Here is a 23,070-nt window from a genome sequence, read left to right as displayed (position 1 = left end):
TGTAAATGTTTATGTGTTTGTGTGTCTGCGTGTGTTTGTGAGTGATGACCAGCTCAACTGCAACTATTTGTCATGCCCAAACACCAAAGCTTCTGCAGCTATGCACCATGACTTTTAAATAGATCTCTTTTCACTGACATCAAACCATGCCCAACTGTGCATTTTTAATACCCCACATGTTTATGCAGAGAAGAATATGGTTCCGTGCCTTCACAACAGCCTTCACACACACACACACACACAAACACACACACACTCACTCACTCAGAAAGGATCTGCCTTATCACAGTACAGGCTAAATCTATTATGCAAAATGACAGTGTTTTAATCAGGCTAATTGTCCAGCTCCTCGCCATGTCTCTGCCATCTCTACTTAACCGATGCCACAGCCGAAGAGTTTTTTTTTTAAGGAATAAATGACACGGTGGTGGAGGACGAGCGAGAAGCAATCTAAGCCACAGAGGCCCACAGGCGTTTGAAGTCTAAAGACTCTTTCATCCTCGACTCTGGGAAATGAATGATTTTTTTCACACAGTGACAGGACAGCTCTGACAGGACCCAAACACATGAACCATGGAAAAGCTGTCAGATAGTCAAACACACAGATGCATAGAAGGAAACACAGAGCAAAATACATACACACACACACACAGTACTGGAATGAGTCCAGAGCAGAAAGTGTTTTAAAAATCAGGCACTCTGTATTCATACAAGCGAGGAAGTGAGAAGGAAGCGTTGAAAGTGAGAGAGAGAATGGATGGAATGATGCTATAATTAGTTGTTTGTTGCTTTAACTGGCATTTAGTTTTAACTGGGCTTCTTTGTCTGTAGACACAATGGGGCTGATGTGGCATGAGTGAACTACACAGCTTAGAGGATTAAGGCTGGACTATGGCTGTGGTGCCGCTCTCACTCTCTTCGTCTCTCTCACACACACACACACACACACACACACACAGACACACACACACTCAAATAGCTGCACAAACATCCAACTTCACACACTTTCTTAAACACACACACATACCTACAAACAAAGGCAAACCCCTCTGAATACACACACAGTCCTGTGTGAGCACACACACACACACACACAAATGCACCCACAGGGGGATTATCTGTGCAACAGAGTTCTGAACACCGAGAGTGAGGAGGCGTCTGAAGAACTGCACTCATCACCAAAGGATGGAAGGAGCACAGTGGAGAGATGCAAAAAAAAAAAATAAAGCACACACACAAACACACGCATACATAGACACACTTCAGTGCCAGCTACCTGTGTGTTGAGCAGCATATAGAACAGCACCTCTCTGTGTCCGTCCTGTAAAGCTGAGCTGACAGCCAGAGCAAAGACAGGGAAAGAAAGGCAAGAGGAAATAGAGGAGAGAAGAAAGAACAAAGAAGAAAGGTGAGAAGGACAGAGGAAGAATAAAGAGCTGAGGAAAACAGACGGCAGAGAGAAGATGGAGAAAATCATTAAGAAAGAAACAGAGCTAAAGAGAGATGGAACAATTCACAATCCTGGCCCTGAGGCCGCCAGCATTACATGTTCTTATTTCACAAATAGACTGTATTGATTTTGTACCATTAATGTGGTACATTTTACACTATTAGCTTCTATCTCCAACCTTTAGCATGTGATAACCCTGCAGGCTCTCAGCATTGCTGAATTCTCATCTGAGCTCTCCAACAAGCTGCGTGGACAAGCTTATAGGCGTAGGGATACCTCGAGCTGTTTCTTTCATGCACCATTAAGGCAATAAGGACAGAGAAAGCAAGTGGGAAAGCAAGGGTCAGGGAATGTGTGTGTGTGTGTGTGTTAATTTGTCTCACAGCAGCTGCCATCACAAGGTTTTTACGTAGCACCCTTTATTGTATTTTGTGGGTCGGCGGTAAGAAGGCTGAACCAGATGCAGAATCATCCTATACAGTAATATAACATGATCCTTTACAGGAGAGCTTCAACACGCAAAAACTAAGAATAAATATATTCACAACTGCCTCTACTACTGTAGGAGATGAAAGCATAAAAAGGTACCTCCATAAAAGATAATAATTGATAGTTGATAGAAGTGTCTGTTTTTTTTTTTTGACAAAAAAACGCTTTCACGTCCTGGTCTTTGTCCATTGTTTTTCCCCCCCATTCTATTTTCCTCTGAGAATGCCTAAAAAAACAATACAATAAGCCCGGTGCCGTTGTCCAATAAAAGAAAACTGGGAGCAGAGGTCCTTGTGTCCCCATTAAGCCTGGCTGATTAAGAAATCCAAAATGCATCCATTGCCACAATGTCCTTCAGTATATCAGCCTTTCTTTGTTTTGCTTTGCATTCAAAAAAAATAATCATTTCTGTATCCTTGCTTTCATAAAACCTTTTTTTTCCCTATAATTTCACATAGCAACCAACAATTTGTGGATAAGTCCCTCATCTAGCCCTGAAAAAAATCAACTGTATAAGCAAATTAAGTTAACTGGATGAGATGAAAATGGACTGAACCGCATACAAACAATTCCAATATTAACTGGGTATATTATTATTTTTGGCTCATCCAGGGAATGCAATTATTCAGCGGCTTTGATTGGTTTTAGTCTCAGTTGTCCATCAGCGTTCCATCCATTGGTAGTCAAACCTCTTTGTTTAGATAAATAGATCTGTATTCATAGAAAAATAAGCATTGACCACACTGCTGGCTGTTCATTGCTAAGGCACTTGGCTGTTTTCAGTCATTCCTCTCCCTCTTGCATCGTCCATCTTGCGTGTCCGTCCAGCGTGTTCCACACCTTCCCTCTATCACAGTTTGTGATTCTGTGTGTGATGTTGCAAAGAGCTGGTGTGTTTCACCTCCACGCAGGTCTTTTGTGAGTGATAATATGAACGCCCACCACCACCGCCGTACTGTCTCCTGCTCGTTGTGGCACTGAGTAGAAAAACAGAGCCTCTGTATTTTACGATCGTAAGGAGTAATGAAGGGAAAAAAAATACCACTGTAGCTGCAGCTGAAGTTTTGCCTGTGGCCAGAAATCAGGGATGAGCTTATCCTTGCCAGATACCAACCTATATGCCAGTAGTGGGGAAAATACAAAAACTGACCTCAGTTATCCACGAATAAACATTGTGTGTAGTGTAGTCACACTCTCCCACAGGCTTCTCTCAAAGCCACACCAGCCTCTGTACAGGAGTCATTGTTACTGAATGATTGGAGTGGGAGATGATGAGGAGACAAGAGATGAGTGTCAGCAGGAGAAGGAAGAGGAGGGCGAGGAAGAGAGTTTAAAAAAAGTGTTAAAACTGGTATGAGCGGTCCAGCACCTCCATATAGTCTGGTGTGGTCCTCAGTCTGGCTCTCTGCTCTCCTGCTGCCTGCTCGCTCTGGCTGCTGTTGCCACCACCTGCTGTGGAGCTGGTGGTGGTAACCACAAGCATTTGGTCAGGTCTGGTGTCCTGTTTGGAGTCTTGGGGGTGAGGATAGCGGGGTGGTGGCCTTGCAAACCTGTCTGGCAGGTCTCTGAACTCGGGCGTGGGGATTCTGAAAAGGCAGTCCACCAGTTCGACTTTAGGGGTGGGGCCCTGGCTGTCGATCACTGTAGGGCAGAGGATACCGTTCCCATGAAGGCCGGCGAGAGGTCCCATCGCTCCTGCAACGGTGTCGATGGGTGATGAGGACACCTCCAGGGCCCACTCCCTCTCTTTCTCTGCCGCAGAGCAGAACCCTGCCTCGCTCTGCTGCTGCTGGGGTCGCTGTTTCACCGCAGCATCCTTCTCCTCTTTGTAGATGGGGTTGCTACACATGTGTGACGCCGCTGCAGGGTCAAGACTTTTGGACGCAGCCTCCGGGGGCAAGATGGTGTCGTAGACATGGTTGTGTTCAGGTGGAGGCAGAGGCGGCGTCTCAGGGAGGCTGTGGTGGTGGTGGTGGTGTGTCTGCTCAGTGAAGATTCCACACTCCATCTGGATGCCAGCCAAGTCTACCTCTCCCTGGCGGCGGAACGGCAGCTTGTCCCTCCTCCTCAGGGCGTAGGCGATTAGTGCCGCTGCTGCAAAAAATGCCGAGACAAACAACACCAGCAGGCTGAGCACTAACACCGACAGAGGGATTGAATCCTTCCCCGGAGGGATCAGGGGGCCTATTCCTGATCCAGGGTAGCCAACCGACACACCTCTGTCTGCAGCGGTGGAGGTAGCGGTCTGCTCCTCCTGCTCTTGGTCCTCCTGGGGCTCCAGCTCAGGGCAGAGCAGCTCCATGGAGAGGGAGCGCAGGTCTACGCCTTTGGTCTTTTCCGGGGAATGGCAGACCACCTCTCCAACCACCACCACTGCGCTGAGCCCCTCCAGCCAACGCTTCAGTGGAGCTGCTTCACAGTTACATTCCCATGGGTTCTGCTGCAGGTCCACCTGGAAAAATACACAAAACCACAGTGTGTTGTCATTGTGTAATAGTACAGTAATTAGTAGACTGCCATAAATTGTAAATTCATGAATCATTTTGAGGAATGTAAACAAAAAAAAGATAATTTTACTTTGGCATTCATGTCATACATTTTACTAACTAAATGTCTCTTGTGTTAAAGAATAAGCCAGTAGCCAGCACTTTAATAAGATGACAACAAGAAAAATTATGTTTTCTCTGCTACCCTTGCCTTTCACCAGCAAGAAGTTATGGAAAATTAGTTTTTCGGCATTTGCATAATAGAATACAGCTCTCCATAATGGGCAGTGTCTCTGAATGATTTTTCTGAAGTATGCAGGTGATGAATAGCACTGATTAATGTAAATAATTTCATTATAGGGTTATGAAAACATCGAAGGCCTCACATTTCCTGAATGGCTGTACCCAGGCCTGATCTATTCCAAGTAAAACAATGATCTCAGCATTGACCAATTCAGCTTGTACAACCTATAAGTGCTCTTATAAAAACCTGTTCGCACATGCACTACAGCCGGTTATAGAAATATTTTACTGTAGTTTACAATAAGACCACTCAGAGTTTACACAAGTGGTTATTCACAAAACTCACTGGCAGGTTTTGTGTGACAAGCATGTGAGTGTATCACATCGCTTTGTTTATAACAATAGATGGGATGTGATGCAACTCTCCCTTGTGCTGTAATCCAATAGGTATGTGCCTAAATCCATTTTCTCATTGCAAGCTATTGATAAAACAACCTAAAACAAACTCAGATATTCACTTTGCCACACGTCGCAAGGGCTAAAGCAGATTATGGACAAAGGGAATCACGCTGTATTGTCTGCAGAAGTGATCTGTTCCATATCTTTAGCAATGACACTGGCAATGACAGCTGATTTTCTCTCTGTCACACTTCCAAGGAGCTTGCACAAATGTTGTCATGCTAATTTGGTTAGGCCATCTCCCTGGATTGCAGAAATAGATGGATGCTTTTCGAGATGATTCAGCATTGCTGTTGTGGGAGCCACGGTACAACTACTTCCCCATATCTTACTCTGAACAACAGGATGCTCCTTCCCTTCGGTGAGGATAGCCCACTGTGGGATTGTGTCTGGCTTTGATAATGACATAATTGCAAGTGTAGGGTGAGAAGAAACAACACTGAGCCACAGTTTGAACACGTCCACTACATTAAAGGTCCATTTTAAAAGGGCAGTTTTGCAGGTTTCTGCATTAGTGTAATGAGACAATGTAAATAAACACTTTGTGACCAGTTGCAGTTTTGCATCTTTCACAACTACAGTACTGTCTTACTGTAAATCATGTTGAAATTCTTGAAGCATTTTTATTACAGGTATAATTTTCTATCCCAAGGGCCCCATTTCCTTTTCTTTTGCAAGCATCTGTCCAACACCATTTGCAATTTATAAGCCTGGTCACCTAGTATGTGATTTGCTGTCAACTTGTCAATCAAAGGTTGTTGGGAAAGGAAATTACAGACCCTCAATTAGGCCACAGTGTTGCACTGAAATGTGAGTGCATTAAACCATTATGTATATTTTTTGAAGATGGAAGCTACAAAACGAAATACAGTATGTTAGTGATAATGATTTTAACAAGTCATCAGAGCCAAATTCCCTGTTTCAATGCTGTACCATGTACTCAGAAAGAAATCCATAAAAAACACAAAAAAACCCATCTTTTGTCAGAAAATATATTTAGCCTGTCTTAAGTAATGCCATCAATTTTGGGCATAAAATGTCATGCTTTAGCTGCAGAAGACTAAATTTGCTCTTGTGGGTTTTTATCATTATAACAAAGATCAAGGATCAAGCAATAATTGTCCGAAATTTACTTGGGAGCTATTAAAAAGAAAAGAAAAAAAAAAAAAGAAGAAATCACATCGAGGGAGAAATTCAGGATGTTCTCAGAGAGCTGCGTGCCTTATAATTGATCACTTTGCCCAAACAGTAATATCCTGTCAGTCATTAGAATTGCTCCACTTAGCTCTCAGAAATACAGTCGATATGAGCAGGTTTTGGAAGTTCTGGTGCAGGGATTTTGCTGTAGTCTCTTGTGACGAGACGCCACTGAGTTTCAGCTTGCCAACATTTCTCCATACTGATGAATGTGTTTCATTGTCTTTTGAATAATACACAGAGCAAAAATGAAAAGAGTGCATTTGAACAGAATCTGCAGAATACGCAAAATTTTGTTTTTCTAAAAAATGTATATATTGGGAAATGTGTCTTCATGGGTATAGTATTTGTGATATGTTATACATACAACGCTGAAGAAATGCATCAAAGGAATTCACCCATGCACAGTGTTAAATTTCACCACTCTCTGATGTTGAGTGCATTTTAGGAGTATTTTTTTTTTTAAGTGTTGTAATTTGCTTTCATAGTGTACTCGCGCTCAGTTTGGCTGCGTCGTCGACTTCTACCTGAGATAGTGATTTCTCATATTTCCCAGAGTGACTTCAATAACCTCTTGAGAAGGGGCATGAACTTGTTATATTCAACAGTTTGTGTTTCATGTAGGTGGAGAGAGAGCTGTAGTAATAGCAAGGAGCAAAGAGGAAGAGTTTCTGGTCCATTGAGGCTACTCTCAGTGGAGAAATAGGCATCTTTGTCTCTGTATGATTGCTAAACATCAGTGCAACATGGTGAGTCTAGAAAGAAGCCCTTGATCTTTTTAGTCTGATGGAAAACAAACCCTGACTTTAATGCTGTTTATCTGGATATCTGGATTTTCTGTTTAAAATGTTCTGCAATCGACTATGGAAGTATATACACATCACTCAATACTGTTACTATATTTACCTTTAGAAAACTACTACAAATTAACAACTAAAAGCACCCAGAAATTGTTTTATGTTGTATAATTTTAAAAAAAGAATGAACACATTAGAAAGGAAACCCACCTCAACTTAACCCGAGTTGTGCATCATTGGACTTTGCTAGGCATAGACTGGCCATAAGAAACATCATGTTTGAACATATTCAAGAGTGGTTCATGAGTGTATGGGGCACAAGAAAACCTTAGGCTTCAGATCAATGGCTGTTTTTTGTGGCTGTATTATCTATGGCTTGGATAAAAAGACGGGAACAGAGCTATCGACTGATTTGGAATAGTTGGCAGAAGATAAATTGCTGGACAGGCCTTGTTAACCTGAAGCAGTCGTGAGCGTAAGCTGGAAACGCCTGACTGAAGCCCATGTCTGCGAGGTCTTCAGCTCCCACCCTCAGAACACATGGCACTTAAGTTGGCCGTGTTCACATTTGTGAAGAGTCTACTTGGATACATGTTTAAAAAGTCCACCACTCAGAAATGTACTGGCAGGCCAGAGCGATGGCATCTGCTGTGGACACAAAAGTCAGGTGTGGGAGGACTTTGGAGAGACTGTGGAGAGAGATTGTTGTTTGGCTTCAAGGAAGTACTTGGCAAACTATCAGACAACTCACCTACTCACTGAATACATTGCTGAACCTGCTGCTACCGTGACCCGACTGTGGATAAGCAGAAGATAATGGAGTGGAAAGAAACACAATATTGACATTGAAATACTCATCCAATAATGAGTCTGATACGGTTTCTGTCATGCCATGTCACCTTTCCAAGTACATTCCTTCCCATCTTGAATAGTGAGAAAATTTTGCAAGAAATAAAAAAAGATCTTACAGTGCAGCAAAAGGCTGGGAACAGTCTTTACTGGCATATGATGCTAAATAAGAAGCACTGAGAAAGACAGTCAATGAGACAAAGTCCATCTTCTGTCCTGAAATAGAAAATACATTTGTATGCTTGCCAGAGGACTGGTCACACACTGCAGCAGCTCAAAGCAGACTACTCAGAAGCTTTAACTGAGATACAATATTTATGTTGAAAACACCTGGTGGTGGTTATGTTTTTGCTTTGCTGTGCAGTTTCAAGTGAAATATTGCTTTATATTGCTGCATGAATATACCCACTGGTTATCCTTGTGCTAAGATAATATTTATAACACATATGGAAACCAGCCCACTGAAATGAATGGCCCGAAAGAAAAAAATTAAGATCTGATTTGGTAAAATGTTAGTGATTCATAAACTAGCATCTGCGAACCTTAATTATTAGCATTAAAACTCTTAACAAATGACATAAAACATCCTGCATTTATTCAGTGACTCTGCATCACTTTGCTTTCCTCAGATGAAATATTCACGTCACCGTCTACATGAGTTCATCAAGGTTGGTAGTAATTTCAATCAGTGGCTGGTTGGTAACTATTTCACTCTGTTCAAATTACACCTATTCAAAGTGTTTTCAAGGTTAACACCTCACAGTCACTAATTTGCAACAGATCAATCAATCATTATCAATTCCTGACTGTTTCTATAGCTTTCATGGGGTTTGAAATAAGCCTTTAACCAGAAGGAAGCATCCTGTTTACCACGATTGAGTTAACAAATGATGCGATCCGATCACCAACAAAAAGAGTTTGGCTGATGACTTTGGTGATGACTAAGAGTCAGTTTACATTTGTTTAGCTTGAAAATGTGATTGGCATTGCAACTTAGCAACAAACTCATAAGCACCTTTACCAAAATGTTATTCTATTCTTTGTAAGATTTGTCTGTATAGCACCTTAAAGATATAAGGTAATAATGAAGTGCATGTTAGTTGGACATTAAACATATTGGTTTTGTATCAATAGTCCCCCTGGTGTTTTTTCCATCCGTCTCTCCTGAGTGTGCATTGTTTTTCTATCTGACACCACACAACATGAAACATGGCAGGTTTCTTCATTGCAGTTGTCAGTGATGAGTGAGTGCTACTCAACTACACTTTGTTTGCGTTTACTGACAAAGACAATTGTGTCCATGAACAGTATATATTTCTGGCATTCACCAAGATGCTGATTCACTTAGGTTGATTTTTTTCACTAGTTTAGTGCTAATTTCTCTTCTGCAGCAATTAATTCTCTAGTTATGAAATTCTAGACACCGCAGCAGTTTTTATTGTCTCTTTAATGCCTCAAGAATGTTTTAATAACAGATATCAGGGAGGTATTTCTAAAAAATAAATATATATCTTTGCATGTAAGTAGGTGAAACAGTATAATCCTGCCCTTGATTCTTACAATGACTCTTAGCTATACATGCTTCTGCTTTATGATTATCAAAATGCACTGCTTTTTACAGCAGCCGTGAGATTCACCCTGTTTCCATCTGTGTTAGCCTTTGATTTTACTGTGCAAACTCTGGCTCCAAAAACCCAAACCAGAGCCCAGAAATCCCACTTCCCAGGCTTCAAACAGACCAACAGTAACAGGTGATATCATTGTCACATTATTTTTTGCAGTCCATGGGCAGTGCTAATGTGGCTTTGTCGGAGTAATAACAACCCTGGTAAATGAATGAATTCAATTACGGTGCCACAGATTTTGAGCAGTACAATGATGATACCGCTGGGCGTATGAATATGGCCCACAGTGTACTTCCATTTGGTGAGCGCTTTAATGCCCTTGGACATCAGAGGCACATAACAGCACAAAAACATAATACACTTCCACATGGCTCCTCCAGCTTCATAAACCACTGTCGTCCTTCCCCTGAGCAAACATTTAGAAACAGCCTCTGAAGTGCCAGCCTCACCCACACTACCTAGGATCAGGAATTTTTCATGGAGCAAAGTAAAACGGAAATTCACAATGACATTCAGGCTAATCCACACCCACCTTGCCTCATTCTACTCTGGTCGTTTAAGAAAAGCCTGGTACATTAAATTTGCTGAAGTGAGAGGAGGCAGGATGAAAAACATAATACCTCAGGTTTGGTCCTTATCAGTGCATTGTGTACAGCAACCAGCCACATAACGCTACAGTCAAATGTGCAAGCTAAGGCCTAACACAAAAAGTGAATTTAACACATATTTGCTAAAAGGTGCATTAATTACAACCATGCTCAAAAACTTGAGGGGTTCAGCTTTCTCCAGTTTAGCTGCTGATTTATTAAGACCACTTATGCAAATCGAGTCAATTGCAATTTTCCAATTACAATACCTGAGGCGCAAATGTAGTCCCATATGCCATGGTGGAGCTCTCAAAACAACAGACGATGCAGACGACAGAGAATACTGCAGCTGTGCCAGAGGCCAGGAAATCAAGGGCTGCCAGAGGTTTTTAAATGTGGGTATGGCTTGATCCAAGATTTCAGCTTGTTTTGTTTATTTCATCAAGCTGTGATAATATAATGTGTCTTGGCAATCGATTAGTTCTTTTAATCTCATCGCCTGACATTTGAAATAAATATACTCTGCATAATTATGCACATTTTCGTTTAGTAAATCAGCAGGGGTGATCCAATTCAATCATCTCCATTTTTCACCCTGCCACTGTCACTCAACAAAATGCATGTTATTTGGCCTAAATTTGCTAAAAGCCTCGTGCCAGGTATCTGACTCATTTACACACGCTCAGGTTAGCAGATCAGAGTCATTTTTTTCAAGCATCCACCCGCGCTGAAACCTCCTCATTCATTCACCAAATAGAGTTTTAAGTTTGCACCAACCTGTACTAGTCCAGTGAGGTGCTCCAGCACGCCCTCCATAGGAAGCTGCAGAAGGTGGTTATTTCTCAGATTGAGGCGAGCTAGATTAACTCCAGAAAAGACACCATGAGGGAGGCTCCGCAGCAGGTTGGCATTGAGGAACAACAGCTGGAGGGACGGCATAGAGTCGAAAGTCCCAGGATCGACCTCACGGATCTCGTTGTATTCAAAGTAAAGGTACCTAAAGTAGGGAAGAAAACAGTGTTTACATGTATAAAGAGAGTGAACTGTAGAAATAAGAGAATACACAGGGCATGCTGGATGTTAGCACTTAGTGATACCTGGCGTTAAAAATACACGAAATCTAAAAACATCCCAACAACTCAATGAGTCCGCTGTTTGTCCGCCTTTGTCTTACACTGGTATAAAAACACTGTTTTTGATTCTTGATTAGTGCACAGTATGAATTTTCACATTTTCAAATTGATTTATTTTGAAGTATTCGCTGTGTAATTTACCACTCCTGCACCCCAGAATGATAATTATGTCAATGAATATTTATGTAAAGAAGTAATAACAGAAATTTGATTTAATCTGCACTTTCCTTGGTCACAGCTGATTAGCTGATCAGATTTAAATGATATTGTGTAATTTTACACCGAGGACTTACATTTGCTTTGGCATCACTGATCATCATGTTAAATAAAAAAAAAACTTTGAATTTTTAAGGCTTCTTTTTCAATATTAAAAGGTAGCGTAATCTTAGGAATATGTCAGTGGAACTGAAGACTTTGACTTTGCATTGCACGCTAGTCATCTAATATTCTTCCATTCTTGGAATTTATGACATATACTGTTCACTTGCCCACAAGTCACTTAAAGGGACTAACAATAGGTTAAGAAGAAGACTTTTTTAAGTTCCTATAAGAGTATATTATTGATTAATAGTCAAACTTATAGGTCTGTGGAAATACAGTGGACAGCAGAGCCAGAAAATATGTCTAAATGGTATTCTTATTGTAAAAATATGGCATAAACATTCATATTCTTTACACATGACACTGAATAAATGCAATTCCTATAGGTATTTATTGTGTAAGTTATTTTGAGGGGAATTATCTTTGTAAACTTAATCTGACAATTATTCATATGCATCATTCTGACAACTCATTTTTATAATAAACCTTTTTCCAAAAAGCTAATTCCTGGCATCATCCAGGCATCTGACAGCCCTATCAACACCTCTGTATTAAATACAAAAATACATTAATTTTCATGTTGTCACTCATACCAGGCTCACGCCTCAAATGGAGCATGGCATCAGGCAGCGTGACTAACAAAGTGACACTCCTGGAAGAGAATGGGCACCTTTTATTTCAATCAAACTCTGGAATAATGTTAATCAAAATGTTCTGCTTTGTGCTATGCCAATGCTAGAGTGAAATTAATTTGCACATACTTATAAAGAAATTTCTAAATATCAAAATTGTTTTTTTGAAGTGCAATAAGGCCAAAGGGCCTAAAATGCCAAGAGCAATATAAAGCAAAACATTCTTACCTTAGATTTTGCAACCCCAGAAACATATGAGGACTGAGCCTCTCCAGGTTGTTCCCATTCAGGTAGAGGCTCCTCAGGCTTGTCAGGCTGGAGAAAGCCCCCTCCTGGAGATAGGAGATGCGGTTGTTGCCGAGATGAAGCAGGTCGAGACTGGAGAAATTCCAGAAATCTGTGCGGTAGATCCTCTGGATTAAATTTCCACTCAGGTAAAGCTTGCGGCCATTAAGGGGCCGAGGTGTGAGCTGGGATACATTGAGGAAGCCGTTCTCTTTACAGTTCACAGTCAGGCCAAGGTCCGTTATGTGCAGATTACAAGTGCAGCCCAGGGGACAGATGATAGGGATTGGGGGTCGTGTTTGGTAGCCAGCCACTGGAGGATTCTGGTTGGGCATCAGACTGCGAGGTGTGGGAGACGTTCTGGAGAGTCGAGGCCTTTTAGTCGGCCTAGGGTGTCTCTCCTTGTCCTTACGCTCCGCTGAGGAAGACGATAATGAAGTAGAGGAGGTATGAGTGTTCTGGCGCGAGCCATGAACCATTGAGGATGGTTTAGTTGGCCTTACTCTCCCTGGATGCGGGTTTATGTTGGGTTTAGAGTTAGGGGGCAAAGGTTGGGGCTGTGATCCTGCTGGTGGACCAGCCCCTTCTCCTTGTAGCTCCTTATCTGGCAGGTCAGCGCACAGCTCCTTCCGGGGAATTTCCCTCAGGTCCTTGCCATGAAGGTGGAAGGGATATTCACAGGTAACATCCCCAACTACAGCTGTGTAGGGGATCTGACCCAGCCACTGCTGTAGCTGCACTGCCTCACATCCACAGTTCCAGGGATTCTCCTCAAGCTGTAGCTCCATGAGGGAGCGACCAACATACTCCAGGGTTCCAGCATATGCCAAGCTCTTCAGACGGTTTCCCCGCAGGTCCAGATGAGTCAGAGACACAGATCTGAAGCAGAAGGAGGAGGGGGATAGTTAGCTAGGTTAGATGAAAGGACAATGTGAGAGTAAGTGAAAATAAAGGTTCACACATTTCATTGCCGAGTATTCTGCTGCTATATCTGAAAAATAATCCATCTTTTATAGTATGAAATTGTATGCAAAAAGAAACATTAATTGACTAGCTAACTGTGTCTGACACTGATATTTCTGCAGATCAGTCCAGGCATAATTCAAGAGCTTTGCAGTATAATAATCAAAATCTAACCTGAACAGATGAGCAGGCAAGACTGGGATCAGGTTGTCATTGAGGATGAGAACTCTAAGCTTGTAGAGGAACCTCAGCGCACCGCTGTCAATTCGTTTGATCACATTGTAGTCGGCCTGCAGGTAGAAAATGTGATGAATGTACAATGGCTGCAGTTGAAAAACAGACTGAATGCAGCTAGAAAGGGTAAGTACTCTGCAATATCTGTAATATTGGGCAAATCTATCAATAATCTTATCAATCATGAATACGGTATAGGTTATCCTCAGTACCTGGAGGTATTCCAGAGCCTCTAAGCCAGCAAAGGTGTCATTTCTGAAGACCTCGAGCTTGTTCTCATGGAGGTACAGGCGTCTCAGTTTGGCTAACCCATGGAACGCTCCCACTCGGATGTCCTGGAGCGCGTTGTTACCAAGGTTTATCGACACTGCGTTGCCAAGGTGCAGAAACCCGTTGCTATAGAGACGCCTTAGAGAGTTCCTCTGGAGGTTGAGTTTGAAAGGGCGGACCCACGACTGTGACACCTGAATGATTAATTAGAGGTCTGCTTAGTTATCTAATTAATTACATGAATTTAACAGTTAGCAACACCTATAAGCCATGTTGGAGACTTGATGTGTGACTTGGAGAGATGTTAATGGGGTAAATGGGAATCTCACATAAATGACTGATACCTGGCTGACATTAGTGAAGCCCCGCCCATCACAGTGCACGTGCAGCACGCCTTCTTTAACCTCGCACGTGCATGGCTCGAAGCACGGCTCATCCACTTCCTCCTCAGAGTTGTCCACTAGAGGGGTGTGTGTGGAGGTGGGGGTAGGGGTGGGGGTATGTGATGCCCGGGACAGACACACACACCCCAGGGCCACTGCCAGAGTGACCAACTGCATCCTCCTGCTTCTCCCTCTCAGCTCAGCAGCCTGGGGCTACAGCCTGACATCGGCCCTTCACCGCACTGCATGTTAAGGCACGGCACATACATACATTCAGACAGGCAAAGGCACACACAAACACACACACACACACGCACACAGTTAAAAGAGGGCAAACAGCCAGGGAGGCAACAGCAAAAGTCAGTTCAGGATGAATCAGATTGATGATACATCACAAGCATACTAAAGCACTCAGAAAATGAAAGTTAAATCACACAGACTGGAGTGGCATGGGGAATGAATAACATTGCATTAGAATAATGGAGGCCACCACAGCACACAGTGATAAGAACTGGATCTCTGTAAACATATGTAAGATGTATTCAGTGCAGGAAAACAGGGAAATCTAGGTTCACAAAAGCAGGAAATATTGATTTAAATACAACAAACGGAAGCATCTCAGCTGACGCAGTGTTGCTTTTGAATTAAATATTCAAATTCTGACCCTGACAATGCAAATCAGAGGCAAGCACGTGGGCTAGTTCACCTGTGAATCACATTTTATCATTTTCAAAGTGGCTTTTTTGGACAAATTGGGGGTGGGGGGTAGGGGGTGGGTGCTTGTGATGAATATATTCATCTGCTTTCTCAAATGTCCGATGAAGCTGAAATGTCACGCGTGTTTGTTTTAATGCATGCAATATGAATATGGGTAAATGCAAATCAGATTCATAATGCTTCTGTCTAATGAACTGCTCAATTTAGATGAATGGCAATCCGAGAACAGAAGGACGAAGCACAAAATACCCCATATTATCAATCAGAAGAATATGTTAGGTTATCAGCCATCGAGTCCTGTCATAATCATTATTGTGATAATGACAGTGGAGTGAAAGCATCGCTGCAAATCAAAACTCTTCAAACATTTTAAAAGGGTTGACATGAAAGCAATGCAGGGATGGGCAGGAACATGATAGTGATGATAATGATGATGATGATGATGATGATGGTACTGCAACAACAACAGAATGAGAAAAGGTTGCAGTAGTACTAAAAACAGAAACAAAACAAAACCAAAAAAAAAAAAAAAAAAGAACAGCTGAGATGACACTCTTGCATGGCGATATTTCCTCTCAAGTCTTAATGAGATCTAAATTGGATAAAGCATCTCGATCCGCTCATATAGTGTTGAACACTGCCATACAAAATGCAATGATGATCATGATGGTATGGTAGCTGTAATCATACAGCAATAATCTAGCATCAGCGAGTTAGACAAGGAGGCAGCAGTGAAAACATCACCGCCGAGAGAGGAAGGGCAATCACAGAGATGATTAAGACTGGGAGAGATGAAGGGAGAGGTAGAAATGAGAAGAGGAGGAGGAAAAATGGGAAGAAGGTGCAGGAATGGAGTAACGGAGAGACGGGAATGGGCAGAGAGCAGGTACAAAGGAAGAGGAAACGGGTGAGGTGGGAGAGAGGAGTGGGATTGCATAAGCAGTAAGAAGTCAGTCAAGGCTGCCACTCAGGATGAGAGCTCACAGTGAAACAGCTGAAATCTGATATTGATTACATCAAATCCTTTCTCTCGCCCTGCACAGTGTACGGTTGCCTCACAGAGAAACGGTGCAGGAGCCAAGATACATGCGTGTGTGTTGAAAACAATGTGAGAAAGGTCAAACCGAAGCCAAAAAGTATGCTTTTATAGCTTGCCAAGTACAAAAACAGGTAGCTAGGCACGTGTAGATGAGTGTATGATTTCGTAACAAACCCATGTGATGCTGCAATACATGGTGGACAATCATTCAGGGCTTATAGAAGCATAAACAGAAGGGTAAAAGTTTTTTTATTTAAGATGGGGAAGATTTGTGCATTTTATCCAAGTGTCTGAGCAAGTACGCTTCACCCAAGACAATCTAGGGCAACACGCTTAATTGCGTTTGACAAACTGGAATACAACACGAAATATAACCCATTCACAGTCCCAGTAGGTCTTCGTTTTAGTCCAAGAAATGCAGTGTTTATCGCTGGGCCTGAAGCCCCGGGTACAGGGGAGATCAATACTGAGTCCAGATAGACCACTGGGATCCCTCCTGTTAGATTCTGCTTTGGTGGAAGGCCATCTCTTCCTTAATAAGAAGGAACACAGTCAACACTCGAGCCTTTTTCTCCAATCAGCCAAGTGGACTAGTCAGCAGTCGACATAGCTCTGCATCATTATGGTAACAAAAAAGGAGAGGACTTGTGTGTTGACCGCTGACAGCACAGCAGAATTTTAAACTCTATGTCTCTCTCTACCCATTTGTCTCTGTCTCCATGTCCATCTGAAAATAGGCCTGACACAGGTGTGGCTTCTTTCCCTGTCTTTCTTGAGTTTTTTTTTTTTCTTATGCCTCCTCTCTACCCTAGACCTGCACACTGACGCAAGCGGACCAGAGATGACGGCCACTGCTTATTCTTCGCCATATTATTCATGTCACATAATTCCAGTGTCTATCTCTCTGTCCCTCTCCGTCCTCTCTGTCCGTCAGCATACACAGAGCCTCACCAAGCTGCACACTGCCTTTTACATGGGCCCCTGCTCCCAGCACAGACCCACACTATCAGATGAGCAGCAGCATCACTGATCAAATGTATGGGGCTATGGGGCTGGATAGCCCACAGCCCTCTAAGAAAATCAATTAGCCCATAACATTATAGCAAAGAAATTGTAATAGTTAGCAGAAATAAAGCTGGACAAATTAAACAGCTTAGTCATTAACAGAACCTGTTAAGACATTTACCAGGCTATGTGTGAAAATCCTTGGCAGAGTAACGCAATCCAGTTGCATTCCCCATTGTCTGTCTCTCCCCACCAGCCTCTCTGATCCACACAGCGACGCTTAGCAGAGCAGGGATGCGGATAACACTCACTCAGTCCGCCGCCAAAGAATTAGGGAACGACCGAGAAAACACTTTAGAGGCTGACTGTCGACATGTCGTTCACATTCAGCCGCACTCTTCTCCCTCTCTCTCCTCTCCTGTAGCGGCTCAGGCGGATGGGGAGGGAGGGAGGGAGGGAGGGAGGAGGGGGCCCAGAGCAAGAGGGGGAGACGTGATAAGACTGCAATGAGGTGGAGGATAAAAACCGGGAGAGAGAGAAAAAAAAAACGATTGGCTTTAGGATGCAGGTCCGCTTCTTCACAGCGCAGACCGCGGGAGCTGCGGCACTGGACCGCTGGACAGGCGTGCAGTGCACGGAGTTGTAGACTGCGTGATGATGGAGAATCCTCTCTCCATCTCAAACACAACTAGGTAATTCATAGAGGTTAAAACGGGGGAACGACGGCGCCGGAATCAATCACGCAATAAGGCGGCGCGAAACTGCTTGTTTGTACACGAGGCATAGAGCGCGCAGGGTGGGTTCACACTTACCAGAGGAGTCAGTTCAGGTCCTCATCATAAACAGATTACAGGAGACAAAACAGAGGCACAGACAATGGGCCCCATAAACTTTCTCCTCACGTTGCCCGCGTGTGTAGTCTGGGAAAATAAAATAAAAAATACCCCGACTGTTCAGCTATACCGACAATAATTTATAATCTCATTAGTTTATTCATCTCTCCTCTTGCCCTTAAGCACCGACGGATTTCGTGAAACCGGTGTGTGTTACCATGGCGACTCGTGCCAGCTGGCTTCGTCGCGCACATACACACGCGCGCTGGAGCACGCACAGAGCATCAGTCGGGAAAACTGTGGTGACTTTTACGAGGGGAAACGGCGAAGATTACAGGGAGGCCTGGAAGTCTGCACGGCCTTCATCAAAACACCTGTCTTGCCAAATGGAGGTGGTGGGCGCAACAGTTGCCGCGGAGATGGAGAACAATGAAGCCCCCCACCAACACCGAATCCAGTTGTCAGCCCCGGCTACTATAGCCTGTTAGGTGACTGCTCCTCCATCACTACTGTTTAGGCCCCTTAGTACATTTCTAAAGTGTCCAGTGGACCAATGTCAGGGTCTCCATCAAGGACACCGTGGTGACGCGTTGTTAAAATCACGCATTCAAACATCCGTCAGCCGGTTTCGTGGATATAGGAAAAGATTTAATAACAACGTGTCTCTCACATTACTGAGCTGAAAGTTCAATTTTCAGTTCAATTTCACATTGATTTCAGCGTGCATTAAGGTGAATCACCTTGAGGAAATGGAGAGGTGCGTCTCTCCCTCACACACGCACACACACACACACACACACACACACACACATTTTCTCCATACCTCTCCCTACAGCACTGGAGGGGAAAGCTCTCCCTGGAGATTCCTATCAGAAACAGTAACAGAGACGGTTCCAGTAATATCAGGAAGATGTAGATGATGGTTATAGATTTCAGGGCTCTCAGGTGCATTAGGCTGTATTACAGCTTCCCCACAAGGCTACTTAACGCTCACTTGCAATGGAAACAGGCTGGCAGACATCAAGCATGTGCACAGTCACATGAATACACGCATAAGCGGAGACTGTCTCTCACACAGTTAAGTCATATATAACCTGCAGGGCTGGGGCTGATGAATAGAAATAAGCTTCAATGATGCAACGGTTTTGATGCTAAGATATTATGTCTTGGTTTGTAATTGGGGATGCTAGATCTGCAGCAGGGGTAATGTGATCCAAGACCTGAGGCTATATCATCTACCTCTGAGTGCAACAATGCCTGTGACAGAGAATCTGGGGGGGAAAAAAAGCACCCGCTTTTCCTCACAGAAGTGCTGTGGTTGAACCATGGAGGCTCCCTAAATTAAGAAAACAAACGGAGAGGAACTGAGGGAAGATGGTTATCAGGCACCATCAGATACCTGTGTGTCTGTTCTCTAGGGGCAGGAGCCGCTCTGAGCACATAAAGCACTTTTCGGAGCATTGACGGAGCCTCTAAAGTAGGGGATCTATTTATACTGGCCTAGTGCTGTCTGTGGAGCTGTCCAGTGCTGAAATGGATGGGGATTCATGCTGTTTCATTTCAGCCACTTCTCCTTTCTTCCTCCTCCACTTTCTTCTTCTCCAAAGCCTTTTCCTATCTCCCATCTGAATTATTTCTGTCAGATCATACTTAGATTCCTTCTATTTCACTCCCCTTTCTCTCCTCCATTATGTTCTCCTGCTCCCCCTTTCTTCATTCTTTATTTTCTTACTTTGATTCTCCTGTGGGCTCTTGTCAATTCAGACTAGTTTACATGACATTCTTTCCTTTGAGTTATTTCTCTTTGTTTTCCTCTCCCTCCTCATTCTTTTTCTCTTCTCCACTATAGATATGGTGCAGGAAGTGGTCATCCCATTTTTGCAGCTCTCTCCAATTATGCTTTAGTTGCGAAAATATCCACTGGGACTGGTTTGCATGCACGAATGAACACATACTCAAGACTGGAGGACAAGCACTGACAAGAGTAAGATAGTACTCTCCCTCTGCAATCCACAGGTCAGAAAATCTCCTTAATGCGACGTGTTGTTCACATACTGTTGTGCTGTCCTTTTACACATGCTTTGGTTTCTTTAAGGGGCGATACTCCATAGAGTCTCTCATTACTACACTAGGAAAGCAAATTAGGTCTTTTGCTGTGTGGTGTAGGAACCACAAGGCACCATTCCTCGGCTGGGTGCAGTGGACAAGAAATATTGTAGACCTGGAGGAAGGTGTTCATGCAGGAAGGTGCTGTTTTGTTAAGCATGACCTGAACAGCCACTGGAAGCCAGTTTAGAGATATGTGCAGTGGTGTGATGTGGCCTTTTAGGCTGATCGTGCTGCTGCATTGTGAATCATCTGGGGAGGCCAGATAATAAGTGCCAGCACAAATAATTTGGTAGCACATTCACAAAAGTACCATTGGATCTTTCTGATTTTGCCTGCAAGATTAGTTAGGCATCAATGACCATCTCCAGATTCCTACAGTAGCAAGTTTTACAGGGACAATCAGTGAAGATCCTAAGTCGATGCACACGCTAAGGTGTGATGTAAGTTTCGTTTGGAAAGCGAAGGAACTTCTTTCTTGAAGAGGATGGAAGGGACAAAAGAAAAAACAAACAGCCAAGTTGTGTGTAAGAGCAAAAAGGACACAATGATTAGAGGGAATTGTGATGACTTGGTGAGATACATGGTGAAGAGAGAAGAGTCGGAGGAGGAGAAGAGGAAAAAAGAAATAGAGGGGATAAATATAGGAGAGGGAGGGGCAGGAGGGTGGAGAGGAGGGCAGGTGGTTCTGTCATTAGCTCCACATTAAAGCACAGGGCAACTCCAGAGGACTCACCTCTGATTCACACAGTAGTACTGCAGGCAAGGACAAGCCTCCCGGGAGACTTGAAACACACACACACACACACACACACACACACACACACACACACAATGAAAACATATTAATGATTCACAGGATTACACACAGGCCCAAAAATACGCACATAAACAGACATAGACACACACACACACAACACCCCCTGTTCTTTTAGCACAAACTACACAAGTTACATTGTGACTCACAAGAACATACCGACTCCCACACACATACCACATACAGAGAGTCATGCAACACACATCCACACGCATATACACATCGTTGAGCTAATTAATCAAATCTCCTGTTTTAATTAGGAGTCAGATCAGTTGCTATGGGAACCTTGCCCCTTAGCATCTTAAGGTAAAGACTCTTGTTGCTGCTGCTGCCTCCAATAACTCTACAGGAAGCTGACTGAGGGGGACAAATTCATAATACCTACAATGATTCAGCTGGCTGCTTTCAACATTGCGTTTTTACACAGACACATTTTTCTGGGGAGGCCCGAGGTGCCCGATCTGAACTTCAATTTGGGCTCAGTCATAGAAAGGGGTACAAAAGTGGAAAAAATCGCGAGTTACGATGGCTCACGTTGCAGCTGTGCTAATACAATGTCCCTTACCAAGAAAAGTCCATATGTGTTGGCATTAAAGGGAAGGTTCATGGTTTGCAGAGGCCTGTCCAATCGATCACTAACACAAGCCTGCCACCATTTTTGCTCTGTAAGTTTTCACACAGCGAGTCACGTAAAAGCCCTTTCACGCAGTCCTAATAGGCTGCTTATCCTTGCTATTACCACAGCCCAGCAATTTCAGCCGTGCAACAGCTCTGTACTTGCTGCATTATGCCTGGTGCTAGCACCTTTGCTCTGAAAATATCATTCATTGTGGTTTCGCATGTGCTCCATTACTGATCAATAGAATATGTTTGTGTGAACCAGCTCAGCACTTTCACTTTCTGTGTGATGAGAAAGAATCAATATGCTAACATTTCTGTTAATTATAATGAGACGGGAAATGTTTATTTAGTGAGTAATATCCAGGCTGTATTTTAAGCAGTGTGGAGGTTTTAGTGTTAATACAGTTTCATCTTACATGCTGATAGATGCACTTATCTCAAAAGACTTTGATGAAAAAACTCAAACTGTACTGGAGCCACAATGCTTTCATCTGTCCCGAGTGTCTTAATATCAGCTCAGGTGAATGCTGGACTTGATGAATTAAAGGATAAGTGGATGCCAAATAAACCCATTAGGATACAGGAACTCAGGCATGTGCCTGGCTCACCAGTTGTCATGGTTGCGGTGTTTATCACCTCTTTCTGCCGACAGAAGCCCAGGGGCAAATCAGATTGGCTTCAGACAGAGAGACACACAGAGGGAGAGTTGGTGAGTGAGGGGGAGGACATATTGGCACAGCACAGGGGTGAAATGCCAACACGGTGCAGAGGGGAGGCTGAAGAAGGGTATTGGACAAATGTCAATGTAGCTTATTCATGATAAGAGTTTTATTTCAACCGTTTCACTGTGTGAAAAGTTTGAGGTAGTGCATATTACTAATATTAGTCAGTATAATCCAGTAAATCCATACTAGAAATGTATCTTGTTTGTTTACAATGTTCTCTGTTTCTTTGCTGTTTTATGTTGGCTTTTTTTGTCTTTACATCTGTTTTAAAGCTCTTTAAATTTCATGGAAAAATACAGATTAGCAGCCAAAAGTGGGCTAGGAAGCATCTGAGGCTTGAACCACGCTCAAAAATCAGGTGTAACACTTGCCCATGATCCCTCGTGGCCTATGCCTGCCACCTAGCGGCTCCTAAACCAATCATCCCTGATGGTACCTTGTGCAGGTGCATGAAGAGATGCGGGGGCTACAATTTAAATGAAGCACTGTGGCTTTTAAACGGCTATAACTGATAAGACACGTTACATCTAACTCCACTCTGACTGACTATACTGTCTAAACATTGGAAAAAGAACTACCATAAAATGACATTTACCGGTCATGACAAGTGATGGGTCCAACATTCCCAATGTAGCAGTCATAATCATAAACAGATGGCGAGCATCTGCTAGTTCCATCCAGTTGGCTACTTGTCGCTGCTGCTTTCCCCGTCCCTGCAGCTTTGTATCATTTAACCACTCTTGACTTCACGGTTCACACGTGTTAATACACACACCACGCCCTTTCCCGAAAAGCGCCAATCAG

General features: G+C 43.2%; 1 protein-coding gene across 3 annotated transcripts; it reads right to left on the bottom strand.

Annotated features, from left to right (window-relative positions):
* Positions 1–1,838: 1,838 nt before the first annotated feature.
* LOC137101325 (SLIT and NTRK-like protein 3) lies at positions 1,839–23,022 on the bottom strand. Of its 3 annotated transcripts, none has more exons than XM_067479604.1 (7): positions 22,862–23,022; positions 14,365–14,645; positions 13,963–14,214; positions 13,691–13,806; positions 12,497–13,432; positions 10,960–11,179; positions 1,839–4,391 (listed from the first exon to the last, which is right to left on the bottom strand). In XM_067479604.1, the coding sequence occupies exons 2-7, from the start codon at positions 14,578–14,580 to the stop codon at positions 3,282–3,284; spliced, it is 2,850 nt and encodes a 949-aa protein (XP_067335705.1). In that variant the 5' UTR covers positions 14,581–14,645; positions 22,862–23,022; the 3' UTR covers positions 1,839–3,281. The 3 variants fall into 3 exon arrangements, with proteins under 3 accessions (XP_067335705.1, XP_067335706.1, XP_067335704.1); XM_067479605.1 differs by lacking the exon at positions 22,862–23,022 and adding an exon at positions 17,977–18,160; XM_067479603.1 differs by lacking the exon at positions 22,862–23,022 and adding an exon at positions 17,346–17,916 and having other exon boundaries at positions 1,841–4,391.
* Positions 23,023–23,070: the final 48 nt, after the last annotated feature.

Source organism: Channa argus, chromosome 16, assembly GCF_033026475.1.
Source record: "Channa argus isolate prfri chromosome 16, Channa argus male v1.0, whole genome shotgun sequence".
In the NCBI taxonomy this organism is placed as follows: Eukaryota; Metazoa; Chordata; class Actinopteri; order Anabantiformes; family Channidae; genus Channa; species Channa argus.
Note: the sequence above shows the minus strand (reverse complement) of the source record. Positions and strands in the feature narration are given on the sequence as shown.